This window comes from Nomascus leucogenys, chromosome 4, assembly GCF_006542625.1.
Source record: "Nomascus leucogenys isolate Asia chromosome 4, Asia_NLE_v1, whole genome shotgun sequence".
In the NCBI taxonomy this organism is placed as follows: domain Eukaryota; kingdom Metazoa; phylum Chordata; class Mammalia; order Primates; family Hylobatidae; genus Nomascus; species Nomascus leucogenys.
Window position 1 is genome coordinate 104,641,087 of NC_044384.1, and position 18,981 is coordinate 104,660,067.

The 18,981-nt window shown below is 42.8% G+C and overlaps 1 protein-coding gene across 4 annotated transcripts in view; it reads left to right on the forward strand.

The window, feature by feature from the left end:
• Positions 1-17,073, forward strand: part of SETD2 (SET domain containing 2, histone lysine methyltransferase) — a 148,990-nt gene extending 131,917 nt beyond the window's left edge. For all 4 annotated transcript variants that reach the window (XR_004029763.1, XM_030811916.1, XM_030811918.1 and 1 more), the window contains 3 exons: positions 13,664-13,744; positions 15,774-15,875; positions 16,253-17,073. Coding sequence is in view for 3 of the 4 variants with exons in the window: in XM_030811916.1 (XP_030667776.1) it covers positions 13,664-13,744; positions 15,774-15,875; positions 16,253-16,414 (345 nt within the window). In the remaining variant the exon portion in view is untranslated. The remainder of the gene's footprint in view (positions 1-13,663; positions 13,745-15,773; positions 15,876-16,252) is intronic.
• The last annotated feature ends 1,908 nt before the right edge of the window (positions 17,074-18,981 follow it).

Here is an 18,981-nt window from a genome sequence, read left to right on the forward strand (position 1 = left end):
GGCATTTGAGCTTTAAAGGATGAGGAATTTTTCAGTAAGCAAAGATAGGCTAAAAGGAAAGCTGGAGCAAAGGCAGGGAAGGAAGGGAGTGTTCGGGATATATTTGGGGAATAGCTCTGTTTACTTGCAGGAGGAACATAGGCATCATAAAACTTGTAATCCAGCATGAGGTTGGAAGGGCATTGTTGGGGATAGATCTTGGGGATTTGAAAATGTAAAAGAATATGAACCTTTAGGCCGGGCGTGGTGGCTCACGCTTATAATCCCAGCACTTTGGGAGGCCGAGGCGGGCAGATCACGAGGTCAGGAGATCGAGACCACGGTGAAACCCCGTCTCTACTAAAAATACAAAAAATTAGCCGGGCGTGGTGGCGGGCGCCTGTAGTCCCAGCTACTCGGAGAGGCTGAGGCAGGAGAATGGCGTGAACCCAGGAGGCGGAGCTTGCAGTGAGCCGAGATCGCGCCACTGCATTCCAGCCTGGGTGACAGAGCGAGACTCCGTCTCAAAAAAAAAAAAAAAAAAGAATATGAACCTTTGTATGGTGGGAAACCTTTGAATTTTTTTTTTAGTAAAATTTATCTCAAGGCTTATGTTTATAGGCCCTAAAATTCAGAAATGGTACTGTAAATAAAGGAATTGACAAGTACTTGTGCAAAGCAATTCAGTCTTTAAGGATGGCTTTTTTTTTTTTCCCTGTCTGAGACAGTCTCGTTCTGTCGCCCAGGCTGGGGTGCAGTGGTGCGATCTCGGCTCATTGCAACTTCCGCCTCCTGGGTTCAAACGATTCTCATGCCTCAGCCTACTGAGTAGCTGGGATTGCAGGCATCCACCACCACGCCTGGCTGATTTTTGTATTTGGAGTAGAGACGGGGTTTCACCATGTTGGCCAGGCTGGTCTCGAACTCCTGACCTCAGGTGATCCACTCGTCTCAGCCTCCCAAAGTGCCGGGATTGTAGGTGTGAGCCACCATGCCCAGCCTTATTATTTGTTTTTAAATTTTTATTTGTCTTTGCTTTCTTTTGGATTGATTTAGAATTTATTTCAAGTATTCTGTTTTTTGTTTTTGTTTTTGTTTTTCCTATTGGCTTAGCCATACCTCTTTATTTTCTTTTATTTTTTATTTTTTTGAGCCATGGTTCACTCTGTTTCCCCGGCTGGAGTGCAGTGGCACCATCAGGGTTCACTGTAGTCTCCACTTACCAGGCTCAGATGATCCTCCCATCTTAGGCACCCAAGTAGCTAATTTTTGTACATTTTTGTAGAGACAGGGTCTCGTGGTGTTGGTAACCAGGCTGGTCTCAAACTTCTGGTGTCAAGCAATTTTCCTGTTGTGGCCTCCCAAAGTGCTGGGATTACAGGTGTGAGCCACCACACCTGGCCTGCTTTACTTCTTGGTGGTTGTTTTAAGACAGTGGTTCTCAAAGTTTGGTGTGGGGACCTCTAGGTTCTTAAGACTCTTTCAAGGGAGCCACAAGGTCAAAGCTGTTTTAATAATAATATGAAAACATTACGTGCTTCTGTCACATTTGGTACATTCACAAATATATCATGGAATTTTCCAGGGGGCACATGACATATTTGAATGCAGAAGGCAATGAGACTTCAGCTGTATTCTAAGTGAGATGTTAAAAGAGATTTCCAAAATGTAAAACTGCCTCTCTTAACCGAATTGCTTTAGTTTTGGAAAACAGTTATTTTTCACAAAAAATTATATTATTGTTATATGTATTGTTATATAATAGATTTGCTAGTGTTATTTTAAAATAATGCTTAATTTTTTTCTCAGTTTAACTTAATTTCTAATATGAAAAATTTTGATAGCCATAACCTATATGAATAAAAGCTCTTTGCGGTCCTCAGTGTTTTAAGAGTATAAAGGGATCTTTATATTCTTTATACCTACACATTTGAAAAAACAGTGTTGTAAGGTTTACAGTATGCATATTTATCTTATCACAATCTACCATTAAGTCCTATATTTACCCACATATTTACCATTTCCAGCACTCTTCATTCTCTCATGTAGATTTGAATTTCCATCTGGAATCATTTTCCTTTAGCCTAAAGAATTTCCTTTAACATTTCTAGTATTTCAGATCTACTGTTGATGCGTTTTGTCAGCTTTTGTTTGTCTGAAGAAAGGTATTTATCTTACCACTTTTTAAAAAGTAGTCTTTATTTTTAAATCAATTTTAGTTCTGTTTTGGCATAGCAAAATTGAACAGGAGGTACAGAGAGTTTCCATATACCCCCTGTCACTACACACGCACAACCTTCCCTTTCTGTCAACATCAAAGCACAAGAGTGGTACATTTGTTACAATTGATGAATCTACTATGACCCATTATTACCACCCAAAGTCCATAATTTACATTAGGGTTCATTCTTGGTATTGTACATTTGTGGGTTTTAACAACGGTATCATGTCATCTATACAGCATCACAGTAACATACAGAATAGTTTCACTGCCCTAAAAATCTTTTGAGCTGCCTCTTATTCATCATGCCTTCTCTCCTCATCCCTCTTCCCCGGTTCCTGGTAACCACTGATCTTTTTACAGTTTTCATAGTTTTGCTTTTTCCAGAATGTCATATAGTTAGCTACAGTAGGTAGCCTTTTCAGATTGGCTTCATTCACTTAGCAATATGCATTGAGGCTTCCACCATGTCTTTTCATGGCCTGATAGCTCATTTGGTTTTAGCACTGAATGTCTGAGTGTACCGCAGTTTATTTATTATTCACTTACTGAAGGACATCTTGGTTGCTTCCAACTTTTGGCAATTATAAATAAAGCTACTAAAAACATCCATGTACAGGTTTATTATGACAGATACTTTCACTGGATATGGAATTCTAAATTTATATTTTCTTCCTTTCAACTCTTAAAAGATGTTTCCATTTTTTAATAATAGTTTATAATAAAAATATAATTATCTTTTTCCCCCATATGTCTTGATTTTGCCTTTTATAAACAGTTTTTAGCGGTTTGTGATATACCTTGGGTTTGTTTTCTTTGTGTTTAATCTGCTTGTGATTCTTGTATATTTTAGATCCATGATTGGTAGTATTCATCAAATATGGAAATTTTTTTCAAATATATCTTTTTATACCATTGTCCCTTTTCCTGGGACTCCAATTATATACCTGTTATTAAACCGCTTGATACTGTCTCACAGAGCACCACATCTCTGTCAAATTTTTTTCAGTTCTTTTCTCCCTGTGCTTCAGTTTGCGTGGTTTCTGTTGGCCTCTTTTTAAAGTTCACTGATTTACCTTCTGCTATATCGAATTAGCTAAGCTCATCCATTGATTCATTTTTAAATTTCAGTTATATTTTTCTGCTCTCAAATTTTAATTTGCATATTTTTTAATAGTTTTAATTTCTTTTTTATTTTTAACAGTGCTGATAAATACCTTTCACTTCATCGTGTTTTTCATTTTTTATTTTATTTTTTTTCAAGACAGGGTCTCACTCTGTTGCCCAGGCTGGAGTTCGGTGGTGCGATCTCAGCTCACTGCAACCTCTGCTTCCCAGGTTTAAGTGATTCTCCTGTCTCAGCCTGCCGAGTAGCTGGGATTACAGGCGCCTGCTACCACGCCCAGCTAATTTTTGTATTTTTATGGGGTTTTGCCCTGTTGGCCAGGCTGGTCTCAAACTACTGACCTCAAGTGATCTGCCCATCTGGGCTTCCCCAAGTGCTGGGATTACAGGTGTGAGCCATTGCATGCGGCCATTTTTACTTCATTTAAATGTCCACTTTTTGTAGTCAAGTCCCAGAATAAAATGCTATTTTTAGGAATATGTTTAACTGAAAAACTGCACTTAAGTGTTGGCAGTTAAGCAAACTAACTTTGCATGATAAAGCCCCTATCAAGTATCTCATACTTAAGCAAATACCTGCAAATCATAGTTTGTAGCTTTATTGTAGCTTTTTTCAAAATACATTTTATACCATGTGTTCCCCAGGAAATCCCTGATATTTTTTAAGTATTAATGGGGTTAGAGTCCCAGGTATTCTATATGCAGACCACTATACTCATATTTGTGTGTTTTTTATTTTGTTTTTTTTGTTTTATATTTGTGTGTTTTAATAAGTTTCTGATCCATAGGCTTACATTTTTATAGAAGCTACAGTTTGAGTTCCATGACCAGATAAAGACAGGGCAGCCCTGTGATCTGCAAGATTGAAGGGGGGCTGGATGCAGTGGCTCACACCTGTATAATCCTAGCACTTTGGGACGCCAAAGCAGGTGGATCCTTAGAGCCCAGGAGTTTGAGACCAGACTGGGCAACATGGCAAAACCATTAAAAAAATGCAAAAAAAAAATTAGGCATGTTGGTGCACATGTGTAGTCCCAGCTACTTGGAGGGCTTAGGTGGGAGGATCACCTAAGCCCCAGAAGTCGAGGCTGCAGTGAGCCAAGATCATGCCACTGCACTTCAGCCTGGTGACAGAGTGAGACCTTGTCTCAAAAAAAAAATTAAGAGTTTGGGGGGTGTTTGATAGCTCAGGGTTAAGACCATTTGTTGGTGACATTGAGATGGTCGAGCTAGTCTACAACAAATCTATCTGAGGGGAACTTGGAAGTGTTGGCCGTCTTCATGGCCTCAAAGGCCTCTGCCCTGTGCATTACAGTGTAGCCATACTCCTGCCCTGTGGTCAGGTAGGGCATGCTCAGCCAGTAGTGGTTCTCCAGATGACCAATCTACTGCCACCAGGAATGCTACTGTGGTTGGGGAGGGCAGTCAGGAACATGATGCCACATGTGCTTCTCAGGAGTCTGTCCCTTTGGCCCAGTAGTTTTAATTTCTTCACTGTGTTCATGTTTTCTTTCATAACTGTGAACATTTATAATAGCTTTTTAATAGTTGCCTATTTTCAGTTGAACACTGGACATTGTGACTGTTACATTGTTGAGTTTCAGAATTTTGTTACTTTCCATTAAGAATGTTGAGCTTTGTTCTGATAGCCAGTCAGGTTACTTGTGGATCACCTTGATTTTTTTAGAGGCTGTTCTTAATCTTTGTCGGGTTGAGTCCAGAGTAATTTTTTCTCTTAGGGTATCTCCTAAGGCATCGCCTGTCTGGGATCTCCACTGAATGCCACAGGTTATCTAATGGATATCTCTTCACTTTAGCTGATGGAAGCTCACATGTTTCCCCGCCTTCTGTGAGCTCTGAGAATTGTTAGCTTATAGTTTATCTCAGATACTCTAAATTCCAGTCCCTGTCTCCTTAGCTCACTGAGAACTCCATGCTGTGCTTGGGTTTTCCTCTCTGCCCCAGAGTCTGGTAAATTTCTCCAGGCAGAAAAGCCAAGGTAATCATAGGGCTTACCTCATTTTGTCCCTTGTCTCAGGATCATAGTTTAGTGCTGCTTAATGTCCAATGTGTGCAAACTGCCTTTTTCATGTATTTTGTCTAGTTTTCCAGTTTTTAACTCTGAGAGGGCTAATTCATTTAACAGTTAATCTGTCATGACCAGAAGCACAAGTCTGGACAAGCTTTTTTAAAAAAAAAAAAACAAAACACAACAGAACAAAACAAAAAAACAGCATCCTGGCTAACACGGTGAAACCCCAATTCTACTAAAAAAAAAATACAAAAAATTAGTCAGGCGTGGTGGGGGGCGCCTGTAGTCCTAGCTACTTGGGAGGCTGAGGCAGGAGAATAGTGTGAACCCGGGAGGTGGAGGTTGCAGTGAACTGAGATTGTGCCACTGCACTCCAGCCTGGGCGACAACGAGACTACATCTCAAAAAAACAAAAACAAAAAACAAACCAGCAGCAGCAGCAACTTTATTGAGGTATAATAAACCTAGTATAAAATCTAGTCGCTTTAGATTTACAATTTAATAGCTTTTAGTAATTTACCAAATTATGCAGCAATTACTATAATCTGGTTTTAGAACATTTTCCTCCTCCTGATAAGACCTCTCATACCCATTTGCAGTGACTTCCTAGCCCAGGCACTAATCCATTTTCTTTTTAAATTTTATTATTATTATATTTTAAGTTTTAGGGTACATGTGCACAATGTGCAGGTTCGTTACATATGTATGCATGTGCCATGTTGGTGTGCTGCACCCATTAACTCGTCATTTAGCATTAGGTATATCTCCTAATGCTATCCCTCCCCCTTCCCCCCACCACACAACAGTCCCCAGTGTGTGATGTTCCCCTTCCTGTGTCCATGTGCTCTCTTTTTTTTTTTTGAGATGGAGTCTTGCTCTGTCGCCCAAGCTGGAGTGCAGTGGCGCGATCTCGGCTTACTGCAAGCTCCGCCTCTCGAGTTCACGCCATTCTCCTGCCTCAGCCTCCTGAGTAGCTGGGACTACAGGCACCCGCCACCACGCACGGCTAATTTTTTTTAATATTTTTTAGTAGAGATGGGGTTTCACTGTGTTCGCCAGAATGGTCTCGATCTCTTGACCTTGTGATCTGCCCACCTCGGCTTCCCAAAGTGCTGGGATTACAGGCATGAGCCAATCCATTTTCTTTCTTGATAGATCTGCCTCTTGTGGGCATTTTATATAAATGAAATAATACAATACATGGCCTTTTGTGATTGGCTTCTTCTATTTATTTATTTATTATATATATATATATATACACATATACTTTAAGTTCTGGGGTACCTGTGCAGAACGTGCAGTTTTGTTATATAGGTATACATGTGCCATGGTGGTTTGCTGCACCCATCAACCCATCACCTACATGAGGTATTTCTCATAATGCTATCCCTCCCCTAGTCCCCTACCCCCTGACAGGCCCCAGTGTGTGATGTTCCCCTTCCTGTGTCCATGTGTTCTCATTGTTCAACTCCCACTTATGAGTGAGAACATGCAGTGTTTGGTTTTGTGTTCTCTTGTGTTAGTTTGCTGAGAATGGTGGTTTCCAGCTTTATCCATGTCCCTGCAAAGGACATGAACTCATCCTTTTTTATGGCTGCATAGTGTTCCATGGTGTATATATGCCACCTTTTCTTTATCCAGTCTATAGTTGATGGACATTTGGGTTGGTTCCAAGTCTTTGCTATTGTGAAGAGTGCTGCAATAAAAATATGTGTGCATGTGTCTTCACAGTAGAATGATTTATAATCCTTGTGGTATATACCCAGTAATGGGATTGCTGGGTCAAATGGTATTTCTGGTTCTAGATCCTTGAGGAATTGCCGCACTGTCTTCCACAATGGTTGAATGGTTGAACTAATTTACACTCCCACCAACAATGTAAAAGCATTCCTGTTTCCCACAACCTCACCAGTGTCTGTTGTTTCCAAACTTTTTAATGATTGCCATTCTAACTGGTGTGAGATGGTATCTCACTGTGGTTTTTATTTGCATTTCTCTAATGACCAGTGATGATGATCATTTTTTCATATGTTTGGTGGCTGCATAAATGTCTTTTTTTGAAAAGTGTCTGTTCATATCCTTGCCCACGTTTTGATGGAGTTGTTTGTTTTTTTTCTTGTAAATTTGTTTAAGTTCTTTGTAGATTCTGGATATTAGCCCTTTGTCAGATGGAAAGATTGCAAAAATTTTCTCCCATTCTGTAGGTTGCCTGTTCACTCTGATAGTAGTTTCTTTTGCTGTGCAGAAGCTCTTTAGTTTAATTAGATCCCGTTTGTCAATTTTGGCTTTTGTTGCCATTGCTTTTGGTGTTTTAGACATGAAGTCCTTGCCCATGCCTATGTCCTGAATGGTATTGCCTAGGTTTTCTTCTAGGATTTTTATGGTTTTAGGTCTTCCATTTAAGTCTATAAAGCAAGAATACAGTGGGATAATTGCTATAGTAGAAGAATGTATGAAATGCTTTGGGAACAGAGAGATACATGGTTTGAGATGTATAGGAGCACAGTTTTACTTGTAGGTAACCAGGACTGAGTATGCTAGGTAGATAAGGTGATTTTTTGCAAAGGCTTAAGACAGGACAAGCCAGTATATATAGGAGACTGAAAAATAATTTGGTTTGGTGAGAGTTTGGATGCATATAGGGAAGTTAGCAAGACAAGATATGGAAAAGTAGGTTAGATTTAAATTGTCTGAAGTCTTAGTGCTCTGCTAGCATGGTTAATGTAATACTGTATAATAGGTACTTGGGAGTCAATAAATGGTTTTAATGCAAGGGAGTCAGACAGTCACATGTGTGTCCTAGTGAAATGGGCTCATTAATAAAGGTGAGATCAGTAATAGTGAAATCAAATTGGAGAGTGTTAATAGTTAGGCAAAGTTAGGAACTACGACTGGAGATGTTGGGGAATCTTGCCAAGACTGAAAAGCAGGATTGAGGGTTTAGCAAACAAGTGAGTAAGGAGTCATGGATGGCCTGCCACCCTCATTCTTAGCTTGGGTGGATAAGATCCCATCATTCAGTCTAGGGAATGAAAGAAAGAGCAGGAGGAGGTGTGGAGATAAGTTCATTGTGGAGTTTGAGCTCTCTGCAGTGACTGCTAGGCAGGCAAATCTGGGTTTGAGTCATCAGTAAATTGGTGCTTGTTGGAGACAGAGAGAGCTGTATGGAGTGACATGGGGAAGGCATGTAATGGGCAGATAATTCTTTGAAGAGTGCTGTCTGGTAGTAAAAAGCTTTTGATGATGAGACTAAATATTGTGAGACTGTTCCTTTTCTCTTTTCCATCCATTGTTGTTCCCTTCATTGTCCTGTACTCACCATCAAGATAAGTGTAAGTGGTGGTAAGTGTAAAATGTAAAGTCAAATCTTCCCTTTGAGCACCTCTGACCTGAATTATTACTACTTGCACAATTGAGGCAGCAGTTTATTTACTGCTACCTCCTGGCTTTTAATTAACAGTCATAAGGTATAATAGATCTCCTCTAACTATGTTATGTTAAAATAGTAGTTTTAGAGTATTTGTTGCATTGAGGGAGTTGCAGAGAGGTGGCATCAAGAGCCAATGTATTTTTCAAACAGGGTCTTGCTCTGTCGCCCAGGCTGGAGCGCAGTGGTGTGATCTCATCTCACTGCCACCTTTGCCTCCCAGTTTCAAGCGGTTCTCGTGCCTCAGCCTCTGAGTTAGCTGGGATTACAGGCATGTACCACTAGGCCCAGCTAATTTGTTTGTTTGTTTATTTGTTTTTTTGAGACAGAGTCTCACTCTGTCACCCGGGCTGGAGTGCAATGGCGTGATCTTGGCTCACTGCAACCTCTGCCTCCCAGGTTCAAGCAATTCTCCTGCTTCAGCCTCCCAAGTAGTTGGGATTATAGGCGCCTGCCACCACGCCTGGCTAATTTTTCGTATTTTTAGTAGAGACAGTGTTTCACTGTGTTAGCCAGGCTGGTCTCGATCTCCTGACCTTGTGATCCACCCACCTCAGCCTCCCAAAGTGCCGGGATTACAGGCGTGAGTCACCACGCCTGGCCTTTTTGTATTTTTAATAGAGATGGGGTTTTGCTTTTTTGGCCAGGCTGATCTCGAACTCCTGGCCCCAAGTGATCTGCTCACCTTGGCCTCCGAAAGTGCTGGGATTATAGGCCTGAGTGACCACGTTCAGCCTATATAAAATTTGTTTAAGAAATAATGTTGAAAATTTCCTGTCTTGAGAGAGGGACATAGGCATCCAGATTCATGAAGCCTAAAGGATCCCGAGTAAAATCAACCAAAAGAAGAATACTTTGAGACACATTACAGTTGTCACTCTGTATCCATAGGGGATTGATTTCACGACACCCCAGCGTGGATGCCAAAGTCTAAGGATGCTCAAGTCCCTTATATAAAAGGGCGTAGTGTTTGTATGTCACCTACGCACATCCTCCCATATGCTGTAAATCACCTCTGTGTTGCATATAATACCCAATACAATGTAAATGCTATGTAAATAGTGGTTATACTGCATTGGGGTTTTTTAAAATTGGTTCTTATTTGTATTATTTTTATTGTTTTTTTTTTCAATATTTTCTATCCATGGCTGGCCTTACAGATGCAGAACACCAGCTGTACTAGGTTTTTATTATTTTCAAGGATCTTAACCTTTTAAAAATTGACATGTACAGGTTCATGTGCTGCAGAGCTTAGGTTGAATTGTGTGGATAGTGTTTATGATGGCTCAGCTTCTCCTCCTGCTTCTAGATTCGTGCTGCACAAAAGATGTAGTTCCTCACTGGATGATTTACGTTTTATGTTCTAAACAGTTTTTTTTTTTTTTTTTTTTTTTTTTTTTTTTTTTGGAGACAGAGTCTCGCTCTGTCGCCCAGGTTGCAGTGCAGTGGCATGGTCTCAGCTTACTGCAGGCTCCACCTCCTGGATTCAAGCGATTCTCCTGCCTCAGCCTCCCGAGTAGCTGGGATTACAGGCGCACGCTGCCGTGCCTGGCTAATTTTTGTATTTTTTAGTAGAGACGGGGTTTCACCGTCTTGGCCAGGCTGGTCTCGAACTCCTGACCTCATGATCCACCCGCCTCAGCCTCCCAAAGTGCTAGGATTACAGGCATGAGCCACCATGCCCGGCCCTCTAAACAGTATTTAATTAAATACAGGGAGAGAGAAGTATTAGCTGGGTATGTCCTGCTCTGCCTTTGTTAGGACTCATTTCTATAACTCAAGCCATATCCTCTTGGTTCCAAGTCACATGGGCTTTGTGACATAGTCATGTCCATATTTATAATAAAGGATGATTCTGTTGTGTTACACAGCCTGTGTATGGTTGCCAGAACTGCCCAATAAGCTTAAGGCCATTGCCAACTAATCCAGAAGGTCTCAAGCTTCACCTTGGGTAATATAAAGGTACTCAGGCCTGCCTTGTCATAATTAGAACAGATTTCCTAGGAATCCAAATGTGCCACAGATGAAGGCTGACAGCAGGGTCAGCTTCTAAAGGCAGTAAACTCTGGCTTTCTGCCAGGTGCTTTGCCTGCTCATTTCATTGTGTACTCTTAACTGTCCACAGCCTCACATAGATTTCCACCAGAATCTTTAATTGACTGATACTCTATATAAGCCAACATAGAGAAAAGACAAACTGCTTATTGCTGAGGATCTGGAAGCACTTGCTTTTTTATATATCAGAGCCCCCACCCTATTCTCTGGTGGTTTCCTTAAAAGTGCGTTTTTTCTTTTTGGAGACAGCATTTCACTCTGTTGCCCAGGCTGGAGTGCAGTAGCGTGATCACAGCTCACTGCAGCCTCAACCTCCTAGGCTCGCGCAATTCTCCAACCTCAACCTCCCAAGTAACTGGGACCACAGGCACAGCCACCATACCCAGCTAATTTTTAAATTTTGTTTATAGAGACGCTGGTCTCGAATTCTTGGGCTCAAGCAGTCTCCCCATCTTGGCCTCCCAAAGTGCTGGGATTACAGGCATGAGTCACTGTGCCCCACGTGCTAAATTTTTTTTTTGAGACAGAGTGTTGCTCTGTCTCCCAGGCTGGAGTGCAATGGCATGATCTCAGCTTACTGCAACCTCCACCTCTCCCGGGTTCAAGCGATTCTCCTGCCTCAGCCTCCCGAGTAGCTGGGACTACAGGCACGCGCCACCACGCCCAGCTAATTTTTGTATTTTTAGTAGAGATGGGGTTTCACCATGTTGGCCAGGATGGTCTTGATCTCTTGACCTCGTGATCCGCCCGCCTCGGCCTCCCAAAGTGCTAGGATTACAGGCGTGAGCCACCGCGCCCAGCCTTACCTGCTAAATTTTTAAATGGGACTTTTTTGTAGTGGGGGGGTCCTAAGGTAGTTCATGTCAATAACAAGTGCTGTCCTCAACTCTGACTCTGGTTACTTTGCCTGGCATTGGATTTGAGTAAATGTTAGCCAGTTTCTGAAATTATTTCCCATGCCATTTGCAAATCACAGACCATGAAGAGAAGGTTTTGTGAATTTCAGTACTCTCAAGAGTATTCCATTTTGGTTCATGATTTCCATGATGTAAGTCTGGGACCCCTCATTTTATCATTTCTTTTCTCGATCCCAATTGCTCAGCACTCAGGAGGACCAAGAAAGCTCCTAGACAGAGCTCAGTGGATTGTATTCTATAATTGTGTTTTTAAAGGTCACCCCACCCTCCCCCCGCCCCCGCCAACCTCACCAAGTCAGGGATTAAATTATAAATCTATTAAAAGTGCTTTGGGTTCATTTAGCTTTGTGAGTGCATACCCTATCCAGAGTGAAACAGGACATTCCTATTTACATAGTACCCTCACTGAGAGCCTGGCCTCTTCCATAGGACCCAGATCTTTGAGATACCCAGACCTGAAGGGGCTTTCTGTACTCATTTCTGTTGCTACTCACTTCTGAGAGCTACAAGAGAACAGCTGGGGATGTGTTGAAGTTTTCTTGACTTACTCAAATAATGCTTGATCCCTTGCTACCTGAGGTCTTATTGTGGAGCATACTCATACCCTCTACAACTGGGGGAAAAAAAAATAAAATCCCAAAGCAAAACACTTGCAAATAGACTTATATTATTAGCATTATTTTTGCTTAGTTTTGTTTTCTTCAAAAACAAATTGGATCTTTATGTTCTTTTTACTCTGCCCCCTAATCTCCCCATACAGCTACATGAAGAAATTGGAAAAATGGAAAATACGTAAAGCTTTTATGACACAGCAGAGAAAGTTGATTTGTAACAGCCTAAAGCCAAGGGAGTGCCACCTTTCTCTGGAGCTAGTCCAGCTGCTTTAGAACCAGAGCCTTCATATTGTTTATGGAAATGGAAGAAACAGAACCAGGAGATGGGTGGGGAGCAGGAAAATTATTCTGCCCTATGCCCCTAACAAAAAAATGTGAAGTACCTATAATATCAACTCCAGCTTCTAGATCCATTATGAAGTAACTTATATTTGGAGGGGAATGCTCATAATTATTATTTTCCATGGAAAAGCACATTTACTGGGAAGGGGCCTGATGGCTAGTGGTGGGCAAAGGTATGGGGAGATGGCCTGCATGACAGGCGCTCTGAATACCAAAGCTTCCAACTCATCCCCTCCTGGTGCAGTACCTAGTTAGAGGGAACTTGGAAGCCTCCTTCCAGCAGTGCTGGAAGGGAATGTTCCTGGGTTTGTCATTATCTTGCCAGCTGGGGACATAGAGTACCTTCTGTGTCATCGTCTACTTATCTGTTCACTGGCTTTGATGACTTTCATCACCTCCCGTCAATATCGTGATACTTTCTTAATCTTTCTGTTCCTAAACTGAAGGTACCAACCTCCAAGGAGCCTCTCTTGCATGCTGAGACTGTCTTCTACAGTCTAGCCAACTCCACCTTTGGAGGAAAGGTGATGAGTATTCAAGAATCTTCAGAACAGAGCATTTTGCCTCTGTCCTGGAATCCTGGAGTTTCAGAGGTGGGAGAGATGGAGCTTGTTTTGTGCAGGCCTTGCTTGATAGTTCAGGGAGCTGAACCCAGAACAGGGACATGAGTGACTCTGAAATGTGTGGCTATATCAAAGTTGTAGCTTTGACTTAGGGTAGAAAATTGGAACTTAACTTATAAGAAGGAGAGCCAAACCGTATAACAGGATTTGAAACATAATAGCCAAGTTGACTCCAGGCCTTATACCTGAGTCAGGGCCTCTAAATGGATTCTAATACCAAGAATCAGGTATCCCTCCTAGGGGAAAGAAAGGAGGGTTCTGGGACAGTAGGGCATCACTAAACTGATCTCTCATGCCAGCACTGCTGTGTTTTCTCCTCCATTTTTAGGCCTCAAAAAAGCCCAAGACAGCAGAAGCAGACACCTCCAGTGAACTAGCAAAGAAAAGCAAAGAAGTATTCAGAAAAGAGGTAAGGTTTGGTGGATATAAGCACTAAGCTTCTCAGGCTTAAACCTGAACCCTTTCCTTTCTTGTCCTAAGTATATCGAGTATCTCCTTTGCCCCAAGGTAGGCAGGAACACAAGGTGTTCCTTGTGTGTGTGTCTTGCCGAAGTGCTTCTTTTCGCACTGAAAACTCTTCAGCCATCTTTTCTTGGCTTGACAGGAGCCCCTCTCAGACCACATTTGCTTGTTTGACTGTGGGCCTTCTGTAGCATCTATGGCAAAAGAAAGCTATATGTAGTGGTAGGCTGCCTGTGTCTTTGGGTATTCCTCTTGCTTCTGTGATTTGACTTAGTTGTTATGTAATGACACATTGGCGAAAGAGGTGTGGCCTTTTTCAACTGGTTAAGCACTTTAATACCCATTGACTCATTTTGTCCCCACAACAGCCCTTGAGGTAGGCAAGACAGATTGCCTTTCCTCTTATTCAGGTGAAAGAACTCTTAAGGTTCAGAGAAGACAAGTTCTAGACAAAAGATTTGAACTCAGGCGTTCTGGTTCAAAGTCCACTTCTCTTTCTGTAATATCTCATTTGGTAGCTGCCTAATTCTCCAGGGCTTGGGAGAATGCTGCTCCTTTTTATGCTTTTTATGCTATCAGAAGTGTGTCTTACCAGCCATCAAGACACTAAACTTGTCTGCTTCATAGCATCTAGGTTCTAAACTCCAATCTTCATTCATTGAAGGGGCTTGTAGTGTTTTGGAAGAAACAGACCTGTAAATAAGTAGCGGCAGCTGTGTGAAAAGTATGCCATATTAGGGCTGGGAGCCACAATCCGGGCTGTCAGGAAGGGCTCTTGAATCAGGGGTAGGAATTGGCCAGATGGATCAGCAGGGGATCTAACTTATGTCAATAGAATGTACAGAGGCAAGATAGAGCATCTTCCCTTCCAGGGAGTTGTAAGTGGCCCGATGGGCTATAGCACAAGGTATGGGAGGGCTGTTGAAAATGAGGTGGAATGGTATTGTGCTTCTTCATATAGGAACTATGTGTCTGTGGGTTATCGGGAACCATTGCAGAATTTTAAGCAGGGGGTAATGAAATCCCTATCTGTGTTTGAGGGGATAGACTGAAGGGAGTTTGGAGGCCAGGAAACCCCAGAAAAACCTTGAGTTAAAAGGCTTATCCAGGGATAAAATTTAGTTTCTTATGATCCCTTTGTGAACATACTGGTATTTCAGCTCATTGAACCAGCAGCTGTTTATTTAGTGCCTACCTACCTTGTGATATAGCCTTGTTCTTTGAACACCTGAAGGCTCACTGAATTTTAGTGATGGGTAGACTTTGTTCAAAGTGCTCTCTGATGAAATGGCTATGACTGGCCTCTTTATTCTCTTTGTCCCCTGTGATCTTAGCATCACAAATACCTCTGAAGGTCCTATTTCTAGAGTGTTTGGGAGCACCTGGGTAGGACAGACCATACTTAGACAGCCCAGGGAGGACATAGTAAGTGGTGGAATGAAAAGGATTCTGCTCAGGTTTTCCTTTGCTGGCTGTCATATCATGCTTCTATCTGCTTCACATGCTGTGGTATGACCACTTAAAGAATCTAACTACCCTTCAATGACAAAATTCCTGTGGTTCCTGGGATTGCTAAGCCTCACAGAAGCTCTGGAACACCTGCCTTGCCCTGCCTTGCCTCCAGGGCCCAGAGAACCCAGCTACTGTCTTTATGCCAAGGACACAAAATTTGTTGACTGAAACCTGGGGCTGCTGAAGGACTCAGCATTGAAGTCATGCTGTTGAGTCCCTCCAGCCTCCTTTAAGGCTTGCTTAGTCCATCCAGGGGAGCTCTTTCCCTCTCAGGCTGAGCCCGTATCCTTTTCTCAGATCTTACTGGCTTACTAGTATTCCACTGTCCAAACCAGTTAACCTGAGGGAGGAAAAGGAGAAGGATTGGTTGGCTTTACTCACTACTTTTTCTAGTTACTTCCTCAGTACAACTCCTTGCCCTCTCTGGACTGTTGAGCAACGTGTTCTCTTTTCTCTGCCTGCAGATGTCCCAGTTCATCGTCCAGTGCCTGAACCCTTACCGGAAACCTGACTGCAAAGTGGGAAGAATTACCACAACTGAAGACTTTAAACATCTGGCTCGCAAGGTACTCCCCTTGCTTTTGGTAGCCCACCAGGCAACATTCTGGGCAAACTGTGTACCTTCTAAGAAGCCCTTTTCATCATAGAAAGTATTTTTTTTTCTCTTGTCAGATGTCAGGGATGGGGACCCAGGAACGGGGAGGGAAGGTCTGGGGAGGGATGCACACCTTACATGACATCAGTAGTTCTCTACGAAATTTTCAGAGCTCAGCTTGTCCTTTCTGGTGATCATAGCACCAGCCTGCCCCAACATCTACCCCCTTATTAACTTCCTGTCTTGGTGAGAAGGGCCCTTCAGGCTGGATCACCACCCCTGTCCTCCCCCGCATATCATTTCTGCTCTGATTGGTGGCTGTGGTCTCTCTTCCTGTGCCCTGGACAGCTGACTCACGGTGTTATGAATAAGGAGCTGAAGTACTGTAAGAATCCTGAGGACCTGGAGTGCAATGAGAATGTGAAACACAAAACCAAGGAGTACATTAAGAAGTACATGCAGAAGTTTGGGGCTGTTTACAAACCCAAAGAGGACACTGAATTAGAGTGACTGTTGGGCCAGGGTGGGAGGATGGGTGGTCAGGTAAGACAGACTCTAGGGAGAGGAAATCCTGTGGGCCTTTCTGTCCCATCCCTGTCAGCACTGTGCTACTGATGACACATCACCCTGGGGAATTCAACCCTGCAGATGTCAACCGAAGGCCACAAAAATGAACTCCATCTACAAGTGATTACCTAGTTGTGAGCTGTTGGCATGCGGTTAGAAGCCATCAGAGGTGCAAGGGCTTAGAAAAGACCCTGGCCAGACCTGACTCCACTCTTAAACCTGGGTCTCCTCCTTGGCGGTGCTGTCAGCGCACAGACCCATGCGCATCCCCACCCACAACCCTTTACCCTGATGATCTGTATTATATTTTAATGTATATGTGAATATATTGAAAATAATTTTTTTCCTGGTTTTTGTTTGGTTTTCGTTTTGCTTTTAGCCTCTACATGCTAGGATCACAGGAAGACTTTGTAAGGACAGTTTAAGTTCTCCTGCAAGGTTTAATTTGTTATCATGTAAATATTCCAAAGCAGGCTGCCTTGTGGTTTTGGCCAGCCTTGTGCTATGTTGATAAGATTGATTTACTGCTTAAAATCACTTTACTTTATCCAATTTTTACTGAACTTTTTATGTAAAAAAATAAAATCAATTAAAGAACTTGGCATGTGTGTTCCCTAAAAGTTAATCAAGCATATTTGTGTGTAATGATGTCACTGGAAGAAGGAGAGATAGTGGCCTTAGGTGTGTGAAGTCCAAGGTTAATCCCTGTGATTGGATTTTATTACAGGACTTGTTCATTCTCCACAGGTCCTACTATGACTGAGGCAGACATTTGCCAGGTGACTGACACTTGCAGGCTTGGAATCTTTTGGCTGTGCTCAGGCATTGGGTCAATTTGCACATGCATTCCAGAGCAAAAGCAGCAGCATCTAGGGCCTCTTTGGCACTAGGCTTCTTTATTTTGGTTAATCATCAGTCAAGAGAAAGGCAAATTTATCTTCTCCCTTGATACTTTCTCCTGGCTGGAGAGAAGCATTGAATCTTTTTCCCCCCATGGACTTGATTTTTCTGAGCCCACTGGAATGCTTTTTTTGGGGGGGCGGGGGGAGGGCGGGGAGAAAGGGTCTCGCTGTTGCCCAGGCTGGAGTGCAGTGGTGTGATCATAGCTCATTGCATCCCTGAACTCCTGGGCCCAAGCAATCTTCTTGCCTTGGCCTCTGGAGTAGCTAGGACTATTAGCTAATATATTTTTTAAATCTTTGTAGAGACGCAGGGTCTTGCTATGTTACCCAGGCTGGTCTTGACTTCGAGGCCTCAAGTAATGCTCCTGCTTTAGACTCCCAAAGTGTTGGACACCTGGTTTGAAATGCTCATTTGATGTTTGGGTTCCCTAGCTTCCCACTGTGCTCCCTAACACTGGGGTTGGACACTAGAGGACAGGATAGGACCCCTATAAAAGAGGTATAGTGCACAGGTTATGATGATAGTGAACATTTCCAGGAAGATGCAGGGCTTGGGTGAGAGACCTCTCTCCCACTTGTTGGATCAGTTATCTAGGCAGTGAGGAAGGCTGAGGGCTTCAGGCCAGACTGGGGCCCATCTTTGCAAAAAGATTGGTCCCACCTGTGTCTCACCAGGGTTATTCTGCCCACTGCAGCAGTGTTCTTGAGGTCAGGTCAGGCTGTGGCCTGCCAAATCTTTGGCAGGGTGAGTAGCAATTGGAGCAGTCACTGCCTGCTAGGCACTTTGCTGAGCACGTAGAGCTTAGGTTGTGGTCACAGTCCTGAGGCACAGGAATTGGCACTATGATGAGGAAAACTAAGGGTCAGAGAGGTTCAGTAACTTTTCTAATATCCTCATATTAAAGGAAGTGTTAAAAGAGGGGAAAATCCTTATTTTAAACTTAGATGTGCTATTGTTTTCTCATGATATTGCAGCCTTCAAAACTGTTTAAAGCACTTTTTTTTTTTTTGAGACGGAGTTTCGCTCTTGTTGTCCAGGCTGGAGTGCAGTGGCACGATCTCAGCTCACTGCAACCTCTGCCTCCCAGGTTCAAGCGATTTCTCCTGCCTCAGCCTCCCTAGTAGCTGAGATTACAGGCATGCACCACCATGCCCAGCTAATTTTGTATTTTTAGTAGAGATGGGGTTTCTCCACGTTGGTCAGGTTGGTCTCAAACTCCTGACCTCAGGTGATCCACCCATCTCAGCCTCCCAAAGTGCTGGGATTACAGGCGTGAGCCACCACGCCTGGCCTAAAGCATATTATTATATCACATGCACAGATGGTAATGCTCAGCCCTCTTAATGTCTTGGAATTATGTCTGTTACAGAGAATATTTTAGTTAATGTGCTTAAGCACATTGAAAGGGGGCATTTCTTTTTCAGTGGGTTTGCAGTGCACGGGTACAGCCACATGCACTGCTGCTTGCAACCAAATCAGATGCATGGTTTTGACCCAAAGCTCCAGGTTATGATGTCTCCAGCAGCTGGTGCGTATCTTCCCTGCTTTCTCTCCTGATTCTTCAGGGTTATTGCCCTAAGGTCATCTGAGGAGGAAGGTGGCTATAA